The following is a 24,249-nucleotide window of genomic DNA, read 5'->3' on the forward strand; positions in this document are numbered from 1 at the left end:
AGTTGGTTCACTTCGAGTTTCCTAACAGGTGGCCCAGGGCTGGTCATAGGCAGTGTCTGACGGTGATCTGCCCCTGAGTCCCTCCCTAGAGGCCCCAGACCAACAAACCCAGTTTTGGGGCTTCAGAGAAAATGAGAGCAGGACCCTCATGGTCAGCCAGCCTGAGGGTCAACCCTGCCCACAGTCAGGCCAGTAGCAACCAAGACTCAACCATACTAGGAGGACTCACATAACCCACATGGGACACCCCTGGACACCAGCTCGGGTGACCAAGGAGATGTGCCACTGGGTCCCACAGGACACCCACAACATAAGGCCACCCTGCCACGCCTGGGAGTCATAGCAGCTCTGCCTAATACAGAGGAGCAAATATAGGGCGGCTGCCAAAATGGAGAGACAGACAAACATGCCCCAAATGAAAGAACAGGAGAAATCCCCAGGAAAAGAACTGAAGTGAACTGGAGGCACACAGTCTGCTGGATAGAATTCACAGCCATGGCTGCAAGGATGCTCAAGGGCTTAGGGAAGGAAGGATGACCTCAGTGAGAATGTAAAGAGATAAAAAGCATCAGGACACAGAAGCTGTGAAAGGGAACCAGTCAGAAGTAGGCAGTGCCGGAGGTGGCTTTCTTCCTCCCAGCCTCCCCTGACGAGCATCTGAGCTGCAGTGGGCGCCGTCTGCGTGTGCATGGGTGTCCCCCAGCCACGGAGCAGGGCAGCCCCAGGATGCTGGGAGGTGGGCGACTGAGCCGGTGGAGGGGGCGGGGGCGCCCCTCCGGGGCTCCCTGTGATGTTGCGTGTCCTTTCCGCAGGGGTTCCTTGCACTGAGAACGACTACAAGCTGTGGTCGCCGTCCGACGAGAGGGGTAGCGAGTGTTTGCTGGGGCACAAGACCGTGTTCAAGCGGAGGATCGCCCACGCCACCTGCTTCAATGGGGAGGACTTCGACAGGCCAGTGGTCACTTCCAACTGCTCCTGCACCCGACAGGACTACGAATGGTGAGCTCTTCCTTTCCGCCTGGGGCTGTGTGGGGCTTCTCTGTGGGCAGCGCAGCGGCAGGCCAGGGTCTGGTGCTGGCCCCTGAGGGGGGAAGGGTATCCTAGGAAACAGATGTTTATTAAGCACCTTGCAGGTGCCAGGACCTGTGCTGGGCCCTTTTCCATGGGTTATTCCATGTAGTTTCAGCAGCTGTGGGCTGGGGGGGGGGGGGGGAATGCAACCAGAGTCTGTTCTGGGACAACTGCTCTGTGGCTCTCGTCTGCATGGGCAGCCTGAGTGGGGGCGTGCCGGTGGCCCCACTGTGGGCAGCTCCCTTTTCTGAGGAACCCCGTCCCAGAGGGAGTTCATTTCTTTATTTGATAGGAGGAAATGTGTGTCTGCACACGCACTCACAATCAGTCTTCAAACAGCCTAGGCAAGGCGCTGCCTGCCACGTTGCTAAAAGCAGGAGAAGCAACATACACAGAGGTGATTGTGATAGGAGGTGGAAAGCCGCAGGTGGTACCTGGGAGGATGCAGACTGGAAGGGGGAGGCCAGTCTGCTCCTAGGAGTCGAGAACTTTCTGGAGGAAGCGCTGTGAGTGATGGGCCTTGAGGACGCACCTGGCTGTGTGCAGAGCTGCCATTCAGAGGAGGAGGAGCAGCAAGTGTGCAGGCGGCACAGTGGTGTTGGTTTCCTTTGGGTGCCTGGTTAGGTGCGCGAGGTGGGGTCACTGCTGGGAGATGAGGCTGGAAAGAGAGACCTTGTTCCGGGAGCCGGAGCGTGTCTCCGAGGGCTTCTGAGGGAGGGGAGGACCAGAACAGGGCTTCATGTTGGGAGGGTCGCTGTGGCAGTACAGCTGGGTGGGCCCTCGGTCTGCAACCCAGCGCAGCCATTCCAGAAGGGTATTGAACACAAACGACTTGTTTTCTGTCGTTGCCAATGCACAAAGAAACTATAGTTTGCTTTGGGAAGCACCCTCCTCTTGACTAAAGCTGGGAGTCTCTGGCACACGGGAGCGGGGCCACACAGCTGGTGACAGGCTGTGGAGCCCATGTGGGCACCGGGCCGTGGCTGCCCTCCCAGTGGGTCTCACTTGCCAGCACAGCTCTCCAGGTCTGGCCAACTTGGGTCCTGCATCAGAGCTTCTTAGACTTGAGTGCGTCTGTGAGTTTTCTGGGATCTGGTCAGATTGCAAATCTGGGCTCGGCGGTTCTGGGTATCTGCCATCCTGCCAGCTTCGGCGGTTCTGCTGCTGGGCATCTGTGAGCTTACTCTTCGAGCGACAGGACGCACGTTCCCTGTGAAAGCTGCCTGGTGCTGAGAGAAGGGCACAGACGCTCCCCTGGCAAACCCGCAGAACCGCTCCAGGTGCCTGTGCCGTCAGTTCACACCCCTTCACCGTCTCTGCTCTGTCAGATGCCCTGAGACCAGAGCTCTGGTCTGAGGGCTCCTGGGGCTGGAGGCGGCCCCCCAGACTGGTTATCGTGCCCTCTCTTGTCCCTCTTTTATCCCCATTAGGTACTTCAAAATGAAATGAAATAATACGCAAGAAAACGTAACAGATCTTTTTTTTTCCCCCTCGATGACCACTGTTAGGACTCTTTAAAAATCTGCCTCCCACCCGCGGCAGCTGCAGTGACTCCAGGCACCAGGGGCTGCTGAACTGGCCTCCCGTGAGTGGCCTGGCTCTCCCTGGTGCCCCACGTCCACCCAGACAGCCCATTACAGAAACCCGGTGGGCCCTGAGTCTTTATTGTAGACCAGGGAAAACCCCCCCCACCCTCTGGGAGCTGGGCTCTGTGAGGGCAATGACCCTGTGGGTGACCAGGGTGTGCAGAATTCAGGCCACCCCATCCCTGCTCCTCTGGGCACCATGGCTGCTGGGGAGGCGCCAGCCAGCCAACTGTGGGCGCCTTGGGGATAGTTCTCATTGGGCTGTCGCAGCGAGAAGTGGGAAGGCCTGAAGACAGATGACAGGAGAGGAAGCAAGAGCAAGTGGACTTGTAGGGTCCGCCTGCTAGTTCAGCTCCCGAACGGCAGCTGCATCTGACAGTGGGGCACTGCTGACAGTCTCTGCAGACTGGCCGGGAGGCCCAGCCACGGCCCCTGTGTGCCCTGGTTTCAGGGGCAGGTTCTTCTACATCCTTTTTAAAGGCAAAAAAAGAATTTTGAAAGTGTAACCAACTCTTTTACATTTTGTGTTTCCCCACCTTGTCACGAGTGCAGCTGCGAGGGTGCACGGTGCCTCTCCCAGTCCCACCCTGCGCCTGCACAGCTTCGTGTGTGGGCACGTGCACGTGGACCCTCAGAACAGAAGCCTGGGAAGTGACATCTCCTCGGAAGTGACATCTCCTGGGAAGTGTGGTGGATTTTGCAGTCTTCTGTGTGTTAGGGGCGCGGAGGAGGAAGCTCCTTAACCCTTCAGCGTACCTTTTCTGCCCACCAGGTCATGGCCTACAGTTTGAAAAAACCTGCCTAAAAAGGGAGGCACAAAAGTAATTAGCTAATGCCCCACATTGTCCCCAAGAAGTGTTAGAGCAGCCATTCGATAAAAGTTACCTGATTTAGTGAGTAAGACCTGTTTTTGATACAGTAATAAAACTCTTCCTTCTGAATCATTCTGTACAAAATGCCGCATATGGATTATGACATAATATACACACAAACCACTTTGTCCTGTGCCTGTTAAATATTTTTCACAAAGTAGGTGTTTAATAAGTACTTGTTGAACCAGCTAGAGTAAATGAAGCCTTTTGGGAAAAGCATATCAACCTGGAAAATTCCTCTGAATTATGGATCTGTGGTCGGGGCCGGGCCTTGGTGAGCATGCAGTGAAGCTGCCTGGAGTTGTTCAGTGCAGCTGAGGGAAGTCACACAGTTTGGGCAGAGCCGAGATGAGATCAAGGACCCTGCCTCCCACTGTGCTCCTTGAGCCGGGAGGTTTGGCGGAGATGTGGCCTCCAAGCCGCAGGTCTCGTGCGCCGCAGTGCTGGGTCCCAAAGTGCGGGATGAGGCACTGTGGTGATCGCTGGTAGTTTATGGACATGGTCTTAAATAACATTGGTAAAAAGAAAAATGCTTGGTTAAAAAAAGAGATTATTCTTTTAAATTTCTTTTTTAATTCTTCCAATCATGTCAAAGAGAAAGTCTCACTGGGGTAGGAATTCTTTACCATTTGCTAATCCTTTTAACAAGAGAGGGCAGGCCCTGAGTCTTTGGGTAGAGAACAGGATCTAGCTAAAAAATTTCATATCGTTTTGCTTTTGGCATAATGATTTGTGTTTGCTTATGGCATGTGACAGTGGTTCTGATATGAAGTGTCTCTTGAAAGTGCACTAGTGTGAAAATATGAGTGGTCTGCAAAGGGGCACGTCAAGAAACCTGCGCTATAGGAGGTTGGAAGGACGGTAGAAGTCCCAGGCCTGGTGAGACTGAAATGCCTTGAGGATGTGAGTGACCCAGTGGCCTTAACAAACCCCAACTGCTTTTTCAGTGACTTTGGCTTCAAGATGAGTGAAGATCTGTCACTAGAGGCTTGTGTTCCAGACCCTGAGTTTTCTGGGAAGTCATATTCCCCTCCTGTGCCGTGTCCGGTGGGCTCTACTTACAGGAGAACAAGAGGGTACGTCTCACAAGGGCCCTGTGCCAGGGACATGGCGGGGGTCTACATGTGGTGTGAGGGGCACAGAGAACCTCCTGGGTCCCTTTTGTTTCTTAAAGAATTCCATGTGAGCAGGTTTCAAGTAGCTCGGGCAATACGTAAAGTTAGGATGTTTACAAACTTTTCTACCCTCAGTCAGAAAAAAATGCAATTGTGTATGTTTCTCTCCAGCGCTAGTTCTGTTAAGCCACACCTTTCAGCAGGGACACAGTTTCAGAGCAGTTTGTTGGAGAGATATATGTGAAAGTCTTACCAGGACAGCACTCCAGCTTTTTGGTGCTGCCCGATGTGCCTGCCAGCCCTGCTGGCAGCCCGCTTCCTGTTCAGTGGGGGACGGGAGACAAACTTGTGCTCGGGTCTGAAATGTGTCCCCGCCCAGTCACAAAGCCCTCGTGACTGTTCCTTGGTGTTTCTGACCTCTTCTTCTCGGGGTGGGGGGTGACAGATACCGGAAGATTTCCGGGGACACTTGCAGTGGAGGAGATGTTGAAGCGCGACTGGAGGGAGAACTGGTCCCGTGCCCCTTGGCAGGTAAGAGGCAGTTTCTCCTTTTGACCCCACGAGCTGTCCCTGCAACATGGTTATCCTCTCGCTTGGGTCCAGTATCATGGTTGGGGTTCAAATGAAATGTATTCGTAGCCTTTTGACTTGACAGGAACGAGAAGTGTTTTTTGAAGGAAACGTCCTTTGTTCATTGAGGCGCGTCCTGGGCTGGGATGGGTGAGCGGTGCCCCAAGGCTTGCTCCGTGCTCCTGGGTCTGTTTATTGGCAGTGAGCATGAAGAGACTTGCAGCTTTTGGGGAAGTAGCTAAGGGGTCTATCTTAATTTTTATAAGAATAAGTATCAGTAATATTTTAATGGGATTTTGCACATCTTAATGTTCTTTTCCACATGTCATTTTAATTCCTGAAGCAAATACTGTTAGTTCCACTGTTTTTAAAATGTGAGGAAGCACGCTCAGAGGAGGGTTGGATGGCTTTTTTAAGGCTGCACATGTGGTAAGTGGCAGAGCCCATGCTCTTACCTGCACATGGCCATTGTGGCAGACGATGTTATGCCCAGCATCTTAGGGGACCATTGTGCTTGCTGATTAAGAGCAGCTTCTCTGGAGTGTGTGCGCACACTGGAAGCATGTCTGAGCCTGTATTTCAGTTGGTTTAGCGGTGTGGGCACAGGAAGTACTTGTCCTGTACTCACAGAGTTACGATCCCTCAAAGAGTTAATCTCTTAGCACCTTTTCTTTACTCTGTTGCTGGTCTTCCTTCAGTAGTGAGTGCTTCCTTGTTCCCTCTGAGCCCTTCCCGCTGCTCACCCCTCTGGATGCAGGTGAGTGAGGGGAACGGAAGTCCCTCTGCGGGGGGCTGTCTCCTCCCGCACCTGGAGCAGTATGTCGTCCTTGCTCACAGCCTGCTAGCTCGCCCTGTGGTTTCCACGCTTAGCTCATTAGTCCCTTAATTTAATCTTCCAGCTTTACCAGATCAATCAGCATGCCCCACCGTGGAGACTCAGAGAGAGCCCGCCTCAGCAGACTCTCAGGGACGAGCAGATGCTTCCTGGGAAGCGCTGCGACTGGCCGAGGGGGCTTGGGCTCGGGGGGCGTGGGTGAAGCTCTCAGAAGCTGGAGCACTTGTGTTTGTGTTAAGTGTTTTGGAGATAACTCAGCAAGGGACAACAGAGTCTATTAAAGCCAATTAAACTGATAAGAAAGATATTTTTCTCTTTTGTGAGAGTTGGTAACTCAGGGGAGTGAAGTGGAAAAATCTTATTTGTGGTATAGGCTACCTCCTCGACGTTTTTCTTCTCATGTAGTGTGTGGAACTGGAGGCAGAGATGTGCCACCACAGGGACAGGCCGTAGGACCGATGGAGACCTCAGCATCTGTGCAAAGATGAGATCACCTGGGCGTCTGGAAAGACTTTAAAAAGGAAGCCGTTTTTTCCTGTTATGATTACTATAATAACATGGATTTCCATGCCGTGCTCACGTATGGCTGGATTGGCCAAGGATCCTTTTCCTTCCCTAAGTGAAGTATTGCCATTACCCGAGGGAGTGCTGTGTGCCTCTGTCCACCTCCCCCTCAGGCACTGCCATGTTTCTGGCCTTGGCTCCTCCGTACAGACATTTGTTAGAAGGAAGAGCCTGAGCGCCCGGATGAGGTCAGGGAGAGATGGGGCCGAGGGCTCACCGCGCTTGTCCTCCCTGTGGCGGCAGCAGACTCACAAGAGCCCTGGGCTCCTGTGTCAGCTGCGGGTTCCACCCTGATGGCCCCTTCATGGCGATATACGTGGGAAGTAGAAACTAGTTACCATGTGGTGGTAGCTTACGTACTTTTGGAGTGAAGTGACACCAGAGGCAAAGCTGCCTTATCTTTACTAAGAGTTGCAGGTAGATTTGTTTTCTGTGTGTTATCTAGGCTTTATAGAGCCTGAGTGAGTCACTTAACCTCTCTGCTCTCAGTTTTCTCATTGGTGAAGTTGTGTTAATAGTAGTTCTTTCATTATACAGTTGTTACTTGGATTAAACAGTGCCTGGTACATAGTATGTACAGTGTATATAAGTATCTGTTTAGTAGAAATAGTCTTCATGATAATCATGTTGTAAAACATTTTGTCAGTAGTCAAGAACAAATGCATTATTACTGCTTTAAAAACGTGATAGGTTGATATAAGTGCTACATGCCATTGTAAATGATATTTAACAGATTAGAAAATTTAGCTACACTCTTCAGTGACCAGTGGTCTCTAGTCCCCCAGATTGTGGTGACGTGGTATGGGCTTCTCATGAGGACAGCATGCTGACAGTGTCATTGTCTTGTCTGGTGTGACCCGTGACATCTAGGCTGAGCCTCAGTGTGTGGGTGCTGGAGCATACCTACTGTGGGATCTGGATGAAAAGAAAGAAGAGTGACAGGTCATGGGCTTTGTGGATGAGAACACCTGTGTAAGACTCAGGGGCTGTGAGGAACTCCCCCGGTGGGGATGTGGTTCTGTTGCACCCCTCCTGGGCTGGCCCGTGTGCTCTCGCACTGGCCCCACACCACATGCCCTGAGTGGCTCTGCGGTCTGTGTGTGAGCACAGAATGGGTCCGGCACACTGAGATGCCGCCACGCGCGCGCCTCGGCTCACTCTCCCCACTGTTCTGTGGGTCTGTGCAGAGGAGAACGAGTTTATCCTATACGCCACGCGGAAGTCCATCCACCGCTATGATTTGGCCTCTGGAGCCACCGAGCAGCTGCCGCTCACCGGGCTGCGGGCCGCGGTGGCCCTTGACTTTGACTACGAGCACAACTGCCTGTACTGGTCTGACCTGGCCTTGGATGTCATCCAGGTAAGTCAGCCTTTGGTCTGGTCCTGGGGCTGTGCCTCACACCTGTCTGAACTAGGTAAACTTCTTTCAGAATGGCTTAGGGAAGCGGGCGCTGCAAGTTCTAAGTCATGATTCCTCAGAAGGCTGACGGAAGAAATGTCTCGGTTTTCTATTTTAATCCTGTCTTTCCCTGCCCACGTCTGTCCCTGTGGGAGGGACAAAGGGAGCCCCAAATCCATAGTCCTGCTTGTAAACAAGGCTTTCCTTTGCCTGCCCGAAAGCTTTTAGGACCGGGAATGCTGGCGCTGTAGTCCCTTCCTATTGGGCCACCTGCCTCTGGCGCCCTTCTGCCCTGCCTTGATGTAGTCACACTCGACTTGTGTGGAGTTCATGTCATTATCCACTTCAGCTGTCCCGAGCGCAGTTGGGGACCAGGAAGTGAGCTGCAGAGTCCCCGCACTTATGCACGGGCCCCATGGAGAGCCGTCATGCACTTAAACCCATGCATTTTCCCGGACAGCTTCCAAAGGAGTGCAGTTTCAGCAGGCTTTGCCTGGACATCTAGCCCAACAGAAATGCCACAGTGCTTGGGCGTCTGAGGGGTGGGCACGGGGGCAAGGCAACTGCTCGGTTTAGCACCTGACGGCCGGGAGCCTCTGGAGGAGGAAGACTGTAAAAAGCAGACAGAAGACCTTAACAATGATACCAATCTGGTTTCATTTGAAAGGCAAACAGATGCACATGTCTTGGTTGCCCGAGTTTGTCATTGCTATGCATCAAGTTCACTGCTCGATGCTCACTGCTCAATGCTCAGTGCAGACTGGCCTCAGGGGTCACTGCTCAGCTTGTCTGCTTCCAACAGGAAGTCAGGGCACGTTTTAGAAGTGCTTCTATTAAAAACTGGCTCTATCTGTCAGGAAAGCTGACTGCTATAAAACACAGGACTTCTTGGTGACCCGACCTGACTGTCAAGGGCCACCATCTGTGGGACCCCGTGGGCGGGAAGTCGCTGGAGCTTCCCACAGAGCTCCCCCTTCTCTCTCTGCAGCGCCTCTGTTTGAATGGGAGCACAGGGCAGGAGGTGATCATCAACTCTGGCCTGGAGACGGTCGAAGCCTTGGCCTTTGAGTCCCTCAGCCAGTTACTTTACTGGGTGGATGCTGGCCTCAAAAAGATTGAGGTACGTGTCCGTGCAATGTGGGGGGGAGCACCTAGGCCTTGAGCCAACTTGGCACCGAGGTGGGAGCCAGTGTCTCATGGGACCCTGCGATGTCTCGGAGAGTCCAGGGAACAGAGTTCCGGAGCCTCTGGGGACTCTGGAGAAGGAGGAAAGGGCACCAGTCTCAGAACCATTGCTCTGTGTCACAGCGGTCCTACTAAGAACAGCATGTGACCCCCATCAGGCAGATTTTGAGAGGACACCTGAAAGTTTGTGTTCTGGCTAGAAAAGACATGCAGCAGAAACCAGGATGGTAGTGACATTGCCACAGCACTATTCTGAAGCTGTGACATTGGTGCTCTGACAGTGCTGCAGTCGGCTGAGCAGCAGTAACGGTGTCACGATTGTCATCAGCTTAACTGATGAGGCTGGTGAGTCCTTCTGTGCAGCACGTCAGGCTGGGGTCAGTTTGCGGGAACCCTTTGGTTCATTCTCATGAAAGCCCAGCAAGGTGGCTGTCCCTCTTCTCCTCATCTCACCCATCTGCAGCTTAGTACCCAGGGCACCGTGAAGGCAAGCAAGGGGCCCTGATCACTAGGTCAGTGCCCTGCTGTGGCCTGGGACCCTGCCACGGCACTCGCCACCAGTTCTCTTCAGGGCTGGCATGGGGGCTGTGGGGGCACCCAGGAGAAGCAGGTAGACACAGAAAGCCAGGTGACATGTCAGGACAAGCCCCAGATGGGAGAGACAGGCCTGGGCTCAGTCTTCATTCCAGTAGCTCTGGGACTTGGGCATTAGTTCATCTGTAAGATGATGTCATGTCACAGGTGCTTCTTGGGGGTGTGACATGTGCCAGGCACAGCAGTATGACGTGACAATACCCAGTAGGCAAGGCACATGGATTCTGATAGACAATAGACTCTAGTGGAGAAGCAAAATGATGAAGAAATAAGCCGGTCAGTTCTGTTGGTGGTAAGTGCTGCAGAGAACATCAGCCAGGGCAGGGTGACTGACCCTGCGAGGGTGCTGTGGGACTGAGTTGGAAATGGTAGGCAGGGAGGCATCTTGAAGGTGTGACACCTGAACTGACCCCTGACTAAGAGCAGGGTCATGCCCATGTCCCAGGGCCGGTGGAAGGAGCGAATGCAGGGAGGTGCACAGTGCTGGGCTCACACTGAGCACGCTCTGGGTCTCTCCTCTCTCTCACCATGTAGGTAGGGCCTGTGCTCTGGCCAGTGCCCAACTCAGTGCTGCTTGTGCTGAATGGTGCAAAACTACAGATGCTCACCGACCAAGGTGGGGCAGAGGAGGAAGGCCTGGACGGGAGTTTGGGAGGAAAGGCAGGATTTGATTAGAGAGCAGAGGACAGGCCCGGGGCGCGTATGGCAGGAACAGACAGGCTGAGAGAAGCACAAGAAGACATGTCTCACTGTAGTTGTAGGAACTGAGATGGAGGAAGGTGACGTGGGCCAGGACTGGAGATGCCTGATTGCAAGGCTGTGACCCTGAGCATGTGTTCTGTGGACAGGTGGTCTGTTGGGGACTGGGGCGTGGCGGAGGATCACGGCAGGATCAAGGAAGGAAGCACATCTGGTGCTTTGTGTGTGCAGCCCTCACACCCGGGAACTGGGGCACAGGTGGTGCTGAGCCTCTGTCAGACTACGTGCAGGTGGGCATGTCAGCCCGAGGAACGAACAAGTCCTACTGACCGGAAAAGGGGCAGAGTTCTGATCCGTTGGGGGCACGTCTGTAGGCAGGAGCCAAGAGGAGACTTTGAAGGAGTTCAGGTCCGTCTTGGCTCTTTTCTGGTCAGGTGGCCCATCCAGATGGTGACTTCCGACTCACGATCATCAACTCCTCTGTGCTCGATCGGCCCAGGGCTCTGGCCCTCCTGCCCCAGGATGGGTAAGTGTCGCCCAGTGGAAGTCAGTGAGTGCCAAAAGCTGCAGCAGCCAGGTCCTCGAGGAATGCAAACTGCTGGACAGAAGCTCTGTTTCTCAGGACTGTGGTTGAAATTTTCTGTTGACTGAGCCTTGAGACCATGGTCTCTGTCAGGTGACTTTTCATTGGCATCGGACTCTCGAGGCATCCAGATGGCTCACATCCGCGGGGGTTTTCTCCAACAAAACACAGTATTAAAAGTTACTTTGTAGACATGTTAGGCCTGATTGGGTGTTGGGAAGGTTCTGTATCCGGACTTCCTGGCGTGGTGCAAGCATCTAGTTCCTCTCATCTCACCCTGCCCTCCAGCACGTGTAGGTTTCCTAGCAACCCACGTGTACTTTGGGTTGCAGAAGTGCTTTATTACTTTATTAACTTAGGAAACATAGCTGAAAGGGAAATTCCGGGGTAGCCTTTCTACCCTTTCTCTTCTTTTCTTTCTTTATTTTTAGAGAGAGGGGAAGGGAGGGAGAGAAGGAGAGAAACATCAATGTGTGGTTGCCTCATGTGCACCCCCTGCTGGGGACCTGGCCCGCAACTTAGGCATGTGCCCTGACTGGGAATTGAACTAGTGACTCTCTGGTTTGCAGGCAGCTCTCAATCCACTGAGCTATACCAGCCAGGGCTGCTGTTTCTTATAGCATTTATATTTGAGGATTAGATCTATTTTTAATAATAACACAAATTTCTGAATGTAATGCATGTACTTGATTTAAGATATTAAAAGCAAACATAAGTTTATGCAATGAACAATATTTGTTTCCTCCTTTCTCACTATTAACTCTTCACTTCACATTTCCCAGGGCTTAAAAGTTTCATGTGTCTCATGCAGATTTTTTTTTAACCCACATACAAGCATACATCTTTATAACACCCAGACACATACACCTGTGTGCCAAGTAGAGTGATAAGATATGTACTAGTCTAAGCATATTAAAAAACTTAATATGTTTTGAAGATAGTTTCATAGAAACACATGTGCGTTTTAGGCTTCATAATAGTCTTTTATATGTACCATAATGTATCACTTTTTCTGTAGGTTAACATATATACATATACACAAATATACATATATTTTATTTAAAAGTACATATTTTTGCTAGTACAAACAATCTTTGCTGTGATGACCATCTTTGTATGTTATCTTTGCCTCACTTGACTACATCTGCAGATAAATTCCAGTGAAGGAGCTTTTGGGTTGAGGAATTAAATGGCTCTAAGTACTGTGATTGCGTATTATAGTGATTGCTTATCCAATAGAACGTCTGCACTGAAATCACAGCTGGTGCTTCTGGAGGGGCTTCTGTCTCTGTGGGGCTTCTGCTCCTGTCCCCTAGTTCTGGTGGGAAGGGGGTGCTTTCTTGTCTCCACCAGGGTGATGTTCTGGACCGACTGGGGAGACCTGAAGCCTGGCATTTATCGGAGCAACATGGATGGTTCTGCTGTCCATTGTCTTGTGTCAGAGGATGTGAAATGGCCCAACGGTATCACCGTGGATGACCAGTGGATCTACTGGACAGATGCCTACCTGGACTGCATTGAACGAGTCACTCTGAGTGGCCAGCAGCGCTCGGTTATCCTGGACAACCTCCCACACCCCTATGCCATCGCGGTGTTTAAGGTAGGACTCGGCAGCCAGCACACAGCACTCTTTTGGCATGGGCGAAGAGTGTGCTGAGGTGAGGGTCCTGCTCTCTCTGGGCTTTTGCATATCAGCTTGTTTGACTTCTAGAGAGTAGCTCCTTACTGAATTTGAGGCAGTTTCCTTCAGCCCATGAGGAAGGAAGCTAGAAGAGAGAATCCAGGGCACCTCCTGTTCACGTTTCAAAGGTCAAAGGTTATTTCGCGTGAAGTTCCCAATTTGCCCCTACACGCTGTGGGTTTGTTTTGACTCCTTGTGTGTGTCCCTTGTGAGGTTTGCTCCCTTCATTCCCTGGTGGCTTCAGATGAGTCCTGTACCTCGGTGTCGCTGGCCATTTCCACTCGGATGCCAGAGAGCAAAATGCTCCTCCCAACACTGAGAAGCAGATTTCAAACTGGGTGGTTGGGCTCATGGTCCAGCGTGAACACTTATCAGATAGTTTCTTTGGGGTAGTTCCATCACTGCAGATATTGGGTGAGATTTGGATAAAATGAATGACTCTTGCATTTAAGTGGAGTCTTGCTGGGGCTGACCATTCAGACAGTGCCTTCTGGGGGCCCACTGCATAGCGGAACTCTGGTTCTTCCTGGGGGTTCAGAATAAAGGACTGAAGAGCTGGACTAAAGAGAAAGATCTTCATTTTTAGAATGAAATCTACTGGGATGACTGGTCACAGCTCAGCATATTCCGAGCTTCCAAACACAGTGGGTCACATGTGACCCTCCTGGCCGGCCAGCTCACGGGGCTGATGGACATGAAGATCTTCTACAAAGGGAAGACAACGGGTAAGGCAGCGTCTCTTTCTTGTTCTCTACCGTGCTGACCTCCAGAAAGGGGCTGGGAGTGGGCAATCGCGCAGGCAGGCCCTGGCAGCCTGCGTCTTTGTCATGACAACATGCACATTAGTTAGCTTCTTCCTAATGACATGGTAATTTCTCTGTAATGATACACAAACGGCTAGAAGACAGCATGTTTTGCCTGCCTGGAGTGTGGGTGATTGGTAGGTAATTACTCCCTCCTCTTGCGTTTGCCCCCTTCCCGATGGGCGACGCGCCTTCTGTTGCAGCTGGCGAGCCCCAGCATGTGCGTGGTCCGTGTTGGGCACCCTCACTCGGAGCCTTGCCCTGCTGGGTGTGCAGGCAGCTGCCGCTTCCTGGCTGGAGTGCTGTCTTGAGCCTGGTTGCTCTGATGAGCATGTACCTCCCTTGTAATGCTAGGTGTGTGACTTAATTTTTTGTCCTCACTGTAAAACTTTGAACCCCATGGAGAAGAAGATTGTCTTTTTTTCTCAATGATTTTACCAGTGTCTAGCACTTAGTAGATGCTTGATACACATGTATTGAAAGAAGAAGGCATGAAAAGGGAAGGGAAGGATTGCAGTGGGTGTGGACAGTAGCTTTCTTCAAGACCGTTGGTGGAGGCTCCTGGAGCTCTGTGAGGCTTTGACTCTCGGTCCTAGAGCCTGAGACTGTCCCGTGGAAGGCCTTTTTAGTCACTTCGCCTTTGTTCATCTCCTAACCACCCTGTCTGTGCTGCAGGAGAGACCTCGGGGCACTCCCAGAAGAACAGTCCTTTCAAGAAGTGCCCTCTTCATCTCAGGAGGATTGAATAGTGTCCTGGGTCTGCTGACTCTCCTGGGTTTCCTGTTTCAAATTAGAAGGCAGGCGTTGTTTTCTGGGTTTTGGCTGGCCCTGTATGCTAAGGAAAAATGGACAAAGGGAAATAACACGGTTATAGATATCATTGTTAGCCTTGTGGGATGAGTGAAGATATGAAAACACCCTTAGAAAAGTGTGTTCTTGAACCCGTAAGTCAATATTACTGTTGAGTCTTCATAGCTGACCTGTGGATGGGCAGGGCTGGTGTTAGGAGCTATGGTTTACAGATGAGGAAATATGATCTTAGCTATGAGTGTGTTTTCCCAGAGGCCCCCGTCTAGTTTCGGAGCTGAGTTTTGTTCCAGCTAAATGGAGAAGTCACATTCTCAGAGGAGGTGCCTGTTTTAAAATAGGGAGAGAGAAGGGAATCTTGCACCTCAGCTCCAGTGGCTGAAATCTCAGGGCCTTTGGTGGCTGACCCCCACCCTCACTGATCCTCCTTGCTGGCAAGCTGAGTGAGTTGTCACTGCTCCTCTGGGTTGTCACCCCGTCCAGAGGAGTAGTGACTGTTCTATGTCGCACATTTCGTAAGCGGTTTTTTATTTTTTTTATTTTTTTTAAAATTTTATTTAGTTATTTTTCAAGTACAGTTTTTTGTCTATTTTTCCCATCCCAGCCTCCCCTGCCCCTTGCTCCCCACCTCCCTCCCATTTCCTCCCCCCCCCTTAGTTCTCGTCCCTGTGTCCTTCCTATTTGTTCCTCCAAATCCCTCCCCCTTTTTCCCCTTAACTTCCCTTCCTTCTCCCCTCTGGTCACTATCCCCTTGTTCTCTGTTTCAGTGTCTTTGTTTTTTGGGTTTTTTTTTTTTCTGCTTACTTGTTTGTTTTGTTGTTTAGCTTCCTGTTAAAGGTGAGATCATATGGTATTTGTCTTTCAGCACCTGGCCTATTTCACTCAGCATAATGCTTTCCAGTTCCATCCATGTTGTTGCAAAGGGTAGTAGCTCCTTCTTTCTCTCTGCAGCATAGAATTCCATTGTGTATATGTACCACAATTTTTGGATCCATTCATTTACTGATGGGCACCTAGGTTGCTTCCAACTCTTAGCTATTGTAAATTGTGCTGCTATGAACATTGTGGTGCATAGGTTCTTTGATATTGATGTTTTAGGATTCTTAGGATATAATCCTAGCAGTGGAATTGCTGGGTCAAAAGGCAGGTCGATTTTTATTTTTCTGAGAAAAATCCATACTGTTTTCCATAATGGTTGTACCAGTCTGCACTCCCACCAACAGTGAACTAAGGACCCCGTTTCCCCACAACCCCTCCAACATTTGTTGTTTGTTGCTTTGTTTATGATAGCCATCCTGACTGGTGTAAAGTGGTATCTCATTGTGGTTTTAATTTGCATCTCTCTGATAGCTAACGATATTGAGCATCTCTTCATGTGTCTCTGAATGTTCTGTATGTCCTCCTTGGAGAAGTGTCTGTTCAAGTCCTTTTCCCATTTTCTAATTGGGTTGGGTGTCTTCTTAGAGTGGAGTCGTGTAAGTTCTTTGTATATTTTAGAGATTAAACCTTTGTCTGAGGTATCATTGGCAAATATGTTTTCCCATACAGTTGGTTGTCTTGCTAATTTAATACTGTTTTCTTTAGCCACGCAGAAGCTTTTTATTTTGATGAGATCCCATTTGTTTATTCTTTCCTTTACATTCCTTGCTCTAGGGGACATATCAGTAAAGAAGTTGCTGCGTGAAATATCTGAGATTTTCTTGCCAATGTTCTCCTCTAGGACTTTAATGGTGTTATGACTTACGTTTTGAACCACAGTCTTGCTGGCTGCAGAGCTCGACTGCAGCGGAGCCCTCAGCTCTGCACCCTGCCGTCTGTAACAGCAGTGCCCTGGGGGCCCCGTGAGGTGGAAGTGCTCGGTGTTGAATGGTTCTCCTCTCTGACAGAACTTAGTTCTCTTGAAACATTTGTTGATTGGGGATATTTGCTTTGAAACAGCTTTTGTCCTTTTTTTGTCATTATACCTGCCTGATTCGTGAGTAGTGTTACTAGAATTTATTCTTCATAAAGAGTGCTTTTTTCTTTAAGTAGCTTACTTTGTGAGGCTGTTGACACCTTTAATTGATGATGCTCTTGGTGCTCTTCGGAGCCTGCAGTGAGCACGCGCTTTCAAATATCTCCAGTGGGGTTGCCTGATGAGAATGTGGTGTTTGTGGCTTTGGGAAGCGGCCCCGGGGGAACAGCCTCCGGGTCATGCTCTGATGAAGTCATGTTCGTCGTCCGATGAACAGCCTCCGTACAGTCATCCTCCTGTACGGAGTCATCCTCCGATCCCAGAGCCGCCATCCTTCTTGGGCGGAGCAACCCCTCCTAGTGGCATCAGCCTGAGGAAAAGCCATTGCCCACCACCCCCCTCCGGTGTCCCCTTTCCTCACCCTGTGGCTCTCTGGCCCTGCCCAGGAGTCAGCAGAGCAGGCTGGGGCATAGAGGTCAGGGCGGACCCAGGGCGGCTCAGTGACAGGGTTGGAGCAGGGCCATTTCCCCCACTTCCTCAGGACCCTGACTGGAGTCCCTCCCTCACAGGAAGTCAGATAAAAACCCTCTCTCAGCTTCTGGCAGACCCACCTGCTTGACTCAGTGGGGCTCTGCCCACCCTGCTGAGGTCTAGAAAAAATCCAGGGAAGACTCAGATGGGTGGCTCTGGGGCGGGAAGCACACCTCCGGCTTCCCTAAATTCTGAATGCACCTCCCCGCCTCCTGGGAGGTCCGGGAGCCCCATCCTTCCAATCCCACCGGAGGCTCTTTCAGTGATGAGACCAGCCTCACAGGCGGCTGGCAGCTGAGGCAGGTGCAGGCAGGGGCCTGAGTGACTGGGCATTAGCTGACCTGCCCCCGAGTCCTGGCTGGGAAAAGCCGGCCTTGTATGCATGTAGTGTGGTGTTTCCTCAGAAAGTTGAAAATGCAGCTGCCTTGTGACCCAGTGATCCCAGTTCTGGGAACACATATTATAAGAACCCCTAAACACCAACTTGAAAGAATACACGCACCCCTATGTACATGACAGCGTCATTCACAATAGCCAGGGCCTGGAAACCGCCCAAGTGCCCATCAGTAAATGAGCGGATCAAAAAACTGATACGTTTACACAACGGAATAGTACATGGCTGTAAAAAAAGAAGGGACTGTTACCCTTTGCGATAGCATGGGTGGACCTGGAGAATATTATGTAAGTGAAATAAGCCAGTCAGAGAAAGAAAAATATCACGTGATCTCACTCATGTGAAATCCGACAAACAGAATAAACTCATGGAAAACAAAATAGAAACAGAGGCCTGGACACAGCGAACAGGCTGATGGCCGGCAGATGGCAGGGGGCCCTGGATGAAAGGAGGGGCAAGGTCACCCAAAGGATGTGTAATCATGGCCTGTGGACGCAGCACTGGGGTGACGGCCAGAGGCAAGGGGGGCAGGGGCTGGGAGGAGTGGGGGGAAGGGGAGAAAACAGGGACCTGTAATAGCATCAGCAATAGAAATAGAGAAAACGAAGAAAAAAGAAAGGAGAGGGTTGAGGCAAAAGGTGGTGTTGGCCACAGGCAGGGAGGCTTCAAAGGGGTCCCGGGAAGAGTGGGGATTTCTCAGCCCCCCCCGTCCCCTCCTTTCTCTGAGCCCAAGTGTGGGGATGCCTGCGAATCTCTGAAAGCAGCCACTGCCTCGTGCGTGTGTCCCCTTCTGTGGGGAGCAGGGGCTCCCACGCCTGCAGCAGAGCCCCTCTGGTGCCTGAGCCGCCCGTGGGTGGGGCACGGACCACAGGCACCCGGGAGAGGAGGCCTTCCATTCTGCCACCTTCTGGAGGGACTTCCCAAGAGGGTATCTGAAAGTGCTCTGCTTGTGACAAGACGTCACAGAGCTGCATGCTTGGTCTTCCAAGGGACACTCTTCATGTGGGAACGATGCTCTTCCCACTGCCACCTCCCCCACGCGGACTGGTGTGTGCTGGGTCAGGGTCAGGGTCAGGTGGCCATTTCCTGGGGCGCCTTGTGGACTTCTCCAGCGGTGCTGTCCCGTGCTGCCTTGGACGCCTTCTGGTGGCTGCACTGTAGACTGGACCCGGCCTTCACACCCCTGCCCTGCTGTCTCTTGGTGTGACTGCCTTGGTCAGCATGGTTTGGGGTTTGCCCTGGACACTTGCCCCTCTGACTAGTTTTCTGGATCTCTTTCTACACCAGTCTCCTAAATGGCTGCACCCCATCTAGGTTCTGTACTTTTGGCTCTTGCTTGTTTGGTTAGGAGCATTCGTTCTGTGTGTGAAAATACGAGTAACATTATTTTATAGATGCTACCTTTGTGAAAGTATCCTGTGAGTATTTTCTAAAGGTTCTATTCCTGTTGAATATATGTTGTCCTTGGAATACAGAGAAAGTGTCCCAGATCCCTGTGACACTGTTGTCCCTCAATGGCAGCTGCATGTGCCCTCCTGTAGCCCAAGGCCCCTGTCCCCACGCTGAAGGGCAGCTGCCGCCTGTGGGACGGAGCAGCCTCCACCGGGCCTGCCGCTTCGGCCACAGGCAGCTGGTGACTTGCCTGTGGCGCTTCCAACCTCTAGGGTAGGGATGTCAAACTCATTTTCACCAGGGGCTACATCAGTTTCATGGTTGCCTTCAAAGGGCCAAGTGTGATTTTAGGACTGTGTAAATGTAACTGCTCCTTAACTAGGGGCAAGGAGCTTGGCGCTGCTGCCGGGTAGAACCAAGGTGCTGGGCCGGATTCAGCCCATGGGCCTCGTGTGTGCCACCTGTGCTCTAGGATTGTTATTAGGGAAACCCTTCCAAATGTTTCTCCACGTGGACTTCCCTCAGTGGGTGTGTGTGTCCTGTTTGTTTAGTGGTGTCCTCTGTGGGCCTTGACATGAGAACTTGCTGTCGTATGTGGTGTTCACGTTTGTTATGCCAGTTGGATGCTGACCTGGCGCCCCCACAGCAGCGCTGCTAAGTGTGCTGTCCTGCTTTTCGGTGCCGGCTGTCTCTGCTGCGTTCTGTCTTTTTGCTGCCGGCCGGGCGGCGAAGCCTTGGCTGGAGGAACGGGGTTCTGGTGGGCCTTTCTGTCCCTGAGCCAGCATGGGGCGGCCGGTCTCCGTCAGCTGAGCTTTATCAGGAGTTTCACATTCATCTTTCTCTTTTTCATGATGAGTAGTCACACACAAGAGGAAGAAGAGACATTCCACAATCTGTGTGGCTGTCATGTTGCTTATGTGCCCTCCTTCCTTTGCAGAAAGAGGTTGGAGGCAGGAGCATTCCTTGTCTGCCATCAGTCGCTGACAAAGGTTTTCTGTCCAGAGCACGGCAAGGGGTTTCACGGCCCCTGTCGGGCGTCCTCTGTGGAAAGCGGAGCAGAGAAGAGGTTGGAAGTTGTGCGGCAGGCGCACACCAGCTCGTCTTTGTCTGGGTGCACCGCGTGGCCACACGCCTGATGAGTCCTGTGGCCGGTTCAACAGTCGCACTCGGGCACAAAGGAAGCGAGGGGGGGGGGGTCCTGGGTTTCTGTCATTCCTGGCTGTTGCTCAGGCGTATGCTCTAAATGAGGGGTCTGGGGTTGTAAGGAGCAGAAGCCCACTCAAGCTAACTCAAGTGAAATGTGGTATGGAAGGGACGAAGGGAGACAGTAAGGAGCCCAGGGGTGGACACTGGATGAGCCTCTGGGGACTGGAGCTGGGATGGCAAAGCCGTGTACCTTCCAGCCACCTGGGTCCCTGCTGTGGTCCTGCCCTGCCCAGCCTGCTCTGCCTCCTCACTCTCCCCAGCGTGCTCGGAGATCGTTTCTGCGCAGCTTTGACTGGCACTGGGTTTGGCTTGTCCTGCACCACCCACAGTGCGACCTCTCCCAGCCTCAGCTCCCCGGTGGTGAGGTGCCCTTCAGCCTCCCGGTGCTAAATTCCCTGCATGGCTCTGGGGAACGCTGATCTTGCTGAGGTTTCATGGGTCAGGAGTCTTCCTGAGGGCTCTGAGCAGAGGTGGTGGGCACAGTAGGTGCCCCAGCACGTGCCACATCACCTTTCTCTCCGAGCTTCAAGTTGCGACATCTGTACACTGAGGCAGTGCGTGGGGCCCAGGCCTTCCTTAGCTGCCCTCGGTGTGTTAAGGCAGTGCTGTCGCCTGTGCTCTCTCCGCAGGAAGCAACGCCTGTGTGCCCCAGCCGTGCAGCCTGCTGTGCCTGCCCAGGGCCGACCAGCGCAGGAGCTGCCGGTGTCCCGAGGGTCTGTCCAGCACTGTCCTGCCCTCTGGCGACCTGAGGTGCGAGTGCCCTCGGGGCTATGAGCTGAGGAACAACACCTGCGTCAAAGAAGGTGCGTCCCTTTTCTTTTTGCCTTTTCTTTTTCCTCTCCTGTTTTCCTCTCCTCTCCCAGGGCCCTCTGTTCCCTGATCTTTCTGAGTTCACGGACAGTGCCCACGGGAAAAAGGAAATCGCTGGGCACTCACACTCACCTGGTTCCAGTTCTAGGCCTGCGGCTTTTGGCTTTCATTTAGAACAGCCCTAAGCTGTTTATGTGAAAACGATGGCTTGTGTTTTCGGTTTAATGTCGAGTGATACGGGCTTTGCTTAGAGGCTGCCTTCCTTGTCTGCTTCTGCCACCGCCTCTCCTCGCCTGTGCCCCACACCACAGCCCTGCCGCTTCCTGTAACTTGGACCTACTGGGCTGGGAGCAGGGCCGGCCGTGCCTCCTCGCAGCCTCGCCTCCCCTCTGCCTGAAACACCCTGCTCTCTGAGGCCAGTGTTAGAAAGAGCTTTGCGTCTGTGTTTCCAAGCTGTGACCAGTCGCCTATAGCAGCTGCATCGTACTCTTCTGTTACAAACTTCCTCTGAAAAGCCGTTTAATCTTTTCTTTCCTGATTTATACCCTCACTGCCTCCCAGTCCCAGCCTCTGGCCTCTTTCAAGTGAGGCGAGTCCCACTCCTCCTCACCGTCCAGGCCCTGCCCGTGTGGTGGCCGTGACCCGCCTGCTCACACAGCCCCCTGGTCATGGCAGCGGTGCACCTGCCGCCACCTGAGAGTCTCCCTTAGAAATGTGAGCAGCGCCTTCCCTTTTAGACACAGGAAACTGTCTTTCGGGCTCTGTGCGTCATTTTGACAGTATTTGGAAAGAAACAGACTTAACACTAAATTTCAAAAGAAGGGGAAAGGAAGCTTTTCTAGATTCCCCGTGAAAGGCCTTTGGTTTCCCAAACAGGAGGCCTGTCCTCACGCGTTCTTGACCTTTACCAAGCAGGGCGTTTCTTCTGTGTGAGCGGCTGCAGCTGCCTGTTTTTAAGAAGTCACAGGGCAGGAACAAACCTTTGGGTGTGTAAAGAAAGTCTCCATAGCCAATCGGTTGAGAAATGGAGTGTGGAAGAGCACACATAACTACCTGTCGCACCGGTAGCCACAGACACGGTAACCACTGGAGCGGGTGCCGTGCAGGCGCAGACGCCCTTTCCTGTGTGCTGAGGGCTTGCTGACGCTGGCACGTGGAGTGTCTACCTACTGGGCCAGCCGGCGTCATTGCAACCACCTCTAAATGCAGCCTCGCTTGCCTTTGATTTTAACTGGGAGAGGGAAGGAGGGGCCAGTCGGAGCCCCATCCCCCTGCTGTGTGGCCGAGGCTGCCCTCTTCCTCTGTATCACCTCAGGCAGGTTAATGGAGGAAGAGGAATGGAAGCTCAAGATAGAAAATCTTGTGGTCTGTCAGTGAGAGTAACACTGGTTTCGCTTCCCCCCCGCCTGCCCTGGTCTCCAGAGAGCACCTGCCTCCGCAGCCAGTACCGCTGCAGCAACGGCAACTGCATCAGCAGCATCTGGCAGTGCGATTCGGACAACGACTGCGGGGACATGAGCGATGAGAGGAGCTGCCGTGAGTGCCCTTCGCTCCCTGTTTGCGAGTAAACAGCGTTCCCTGCTGCTCAGGAGGCCGGCCAGCTCCTGGGAGGGGGCGGCAGTCCATGGCTGTGATTTTCGGCCTTTTTCACCTCCCAGCACACACAGACTAATCACTAAAATTCTGTGGCACAGCAAAAATGATGTTTTTAGCCACTCTGACAAAAATAGGTATAGTTTTGATTCATTCATACTGAACGGCCGTTGTTGTGGGGGCTGTTGTCACTCTTTTATTTGACAGTCTTAAGGGAAAAGAGGTCTGTGTGCCTGACTCAGTGGTCGGGACTGCAAGGTCTGGAAATTTTTGCTGCATGTCATTTGAAAATCACTGGTCTGGGTGCTGGCTGGGCCCTCGTGCTTGGCAGTGCCTGGGTGAGCCGATAGGTGTGTTTGGAGAACAGAGGAAACACATTCCCACCCCCAGCTGGATGGAGATTACTATTTGAAAACAAACCCGTGTGTATATTGGTTAACTACATCCTTGTAGGAGATTTGCACATGAGCCTCACATGGCTGGGAGGGAGCTGACATGGGCGTCAGTAGGCCTGGCTCTCACTGTGGCCCTGTCACTGTCAGAAAGCTGGTGGCCTGGGCGGTGACCGGGGCCAGTCCTTGATCCATCAGTCCAGAGAGGGGAGCAGGGATGGAGCTGTGCGCCCCCCACCAAGGTGTGCCAGGCTCCACAGAGGCTGTTGTGCCTCGGGTGGAGCCTGGTTGGGTCCAGAGCGTGGGGACATCCACATGTCTGGCACGAGTGGCAACTGGGGCCTGTACGTTTCTCAGGCCCACCTGCTGCAGCACATGACTCTGTCCACAGGGTTTGGAGGCGCATGTGGCTCTTGAGGTGGTTTTCAGTAGCTCCGATGGCCTGGGACCTTTTAGTTGGTAGCACGTTGAACAAGGGCGTGTGGGACCCCCTTCGTTCCAGGCTCTGTGCTGGGCTTTGGGATATACTGGTGAGTACAGTGGACCCAGAGTTTAAAGTCTGAAGGGGGAGCCATCAAAGTGCGTAGCCATTTACAGGAGAATGGTGAGTGCTGTGACAGGGAATCCCAGGTCACCCGAGTCAGACTCGGGTCAGGTGGCTGTGGAGGTGAGCGAAGCAGAGGGGGAAGGACAAGATTCTTGGCAAAGAGCAGCAGTGCGAAAGCCCAGCAGTTGGACTGTGTGGGCCGTTGAGAACCTGGTGGGATCACTGGGGCGGGGGGAGCTGGGTCAGGGCCCAGGGCCTGGAGCCACAAGGCCCTCTGGACTTAATCAGCAGCGCCATTAGGAACCCTTGAATTTGATGTGACATGCTGAAGTGTTGCCTTGGAAGGATCAGCTGGAGGTGGAATGAATTGCAGGGGAGAAAGACCAGAGCTGCCAGAAATGGGAGGCCAGAAACCAGGGCAAAGGCTTCTCTTTTCAGTGTTGCACCTTTGGACATCAAGAGGCTCATTTGTTATGTTCTAAGCACAGAGGAAAGGGGGCCTCTGGGGACGCTGTGTGGCCTGCCACCTGTGAGCCCGTGCAGGTCCCCATGCCTGTGCACGCAGACAGCCACTCTGCCTGTTGTGTCCTGCCTCTTCTGTCCTATTGGACCTTCAAACAGACCTTTCTTAAGAGTTTTCCATTGGCTTCAGTGGATACCTTTCATACCAAAGGGCAAGAGCTTCCCGAATAGCAGATTTGGGGAGCTAGCCTTTGTATGTGTGTTTTATTTCTGAAAAATCGGCACTAACAAAACTCTCTCTACCTATCAGAAGGTCTGATATTTGTGGGAGAATAGCCAAAGCTCCTTAATAACATTCATAAAGGTTAACTGCCTTGGGGCAGATTCTGAAAGGAGTTTATTGCCTATCAGAGTGGGAGAGGAGATATTTCTTAGGATTTACATATTGCAAGAAAATTGCCCAGATGTCATTAGGCTTGGTGAAGGCAGAGGGCTATAAATTTGCTGACCTCATGTCCCATGGCTGGGGATTCTGGGCTGTGGTTTTTGCTAGATGACAAGCTTGGGTCTTGTTGGGTCTGTTTTGAGAGAAAGACCTTTCTGC

The 24,249-nt window shown here is 52.3% G+C and overlaps 1 protein-coding gene across 3 annotated transcripts in view; it reads left to right on the forward strand.

Moving 5' to 3' along the window:
* SORL1 (sortilin related receptor 1) overlaps positions 1 to 24,249 on the forward strand; it is a 161,809-nt gene that overhangs the window by 79,985 nt on the left and 57,575 nt on the right. For all 3 annotated transcript variants that reach the window (XM_053670663.1, XM_037131699.2, XM_053670662.1), the window contains exons 14-23: positions 813 to 999; positions 4,477 to 4,605; positions 5,090 to 5,175; positions 7,801 to 7,973; positions 9,001 to 9,132; positions 10,925 to 11,016; positions 12,427 to 12,673; positions 13,341 to 13,479; positions 20,471 to 20,644; positions 22,074 to 22,187. In XM_053670663.1, the coding sequence (XP_053526638.1) occupies positions 813 to 999; positions 4,477 to 4,605; positions 5,090 to 5,175; positions 7,801 to 7,973; positions 9,001 to 9,132; positions 10,925 to 11,016; positions 12,427 to 12,673; positions 13,341 to 13,479; positions 20,471 to 20,644; positions 22,074 to 22,187 (1,473 nt within the window). The remainder of the gene's footprint in view (positions 1 to 812; positions 1,000 to 4,476; positions 4,606 to 5,089; positions 5,176 to 7,800; positions 7,974 to 9,000; positions 9,133 to 10,924; positions 11,017 to 12,426; positions 12,674 to 13,340; positions 13,480 to 20,470; positions 20,645 to 22,073; positions 22,188 to 24,249) is intronic.

Source organism: Artibeus jamaicensis, unplaced genomic scaffold (assembly GCF_021234435.1).
Source record: "Artibeus jamaicensis isolate MK-2021 breed Jamaican fruit bat unplaced genomic scaffold, CSHL_Jam_final contig_601, whole genome shotgun sequence".
Classification (NCBI taxonomy): Eukaryota; Metazoa; Chordata; class Mammalia; order Chiroptera; family Phyllostomidae; genus Artibeus; species Artibeus jamaicensis.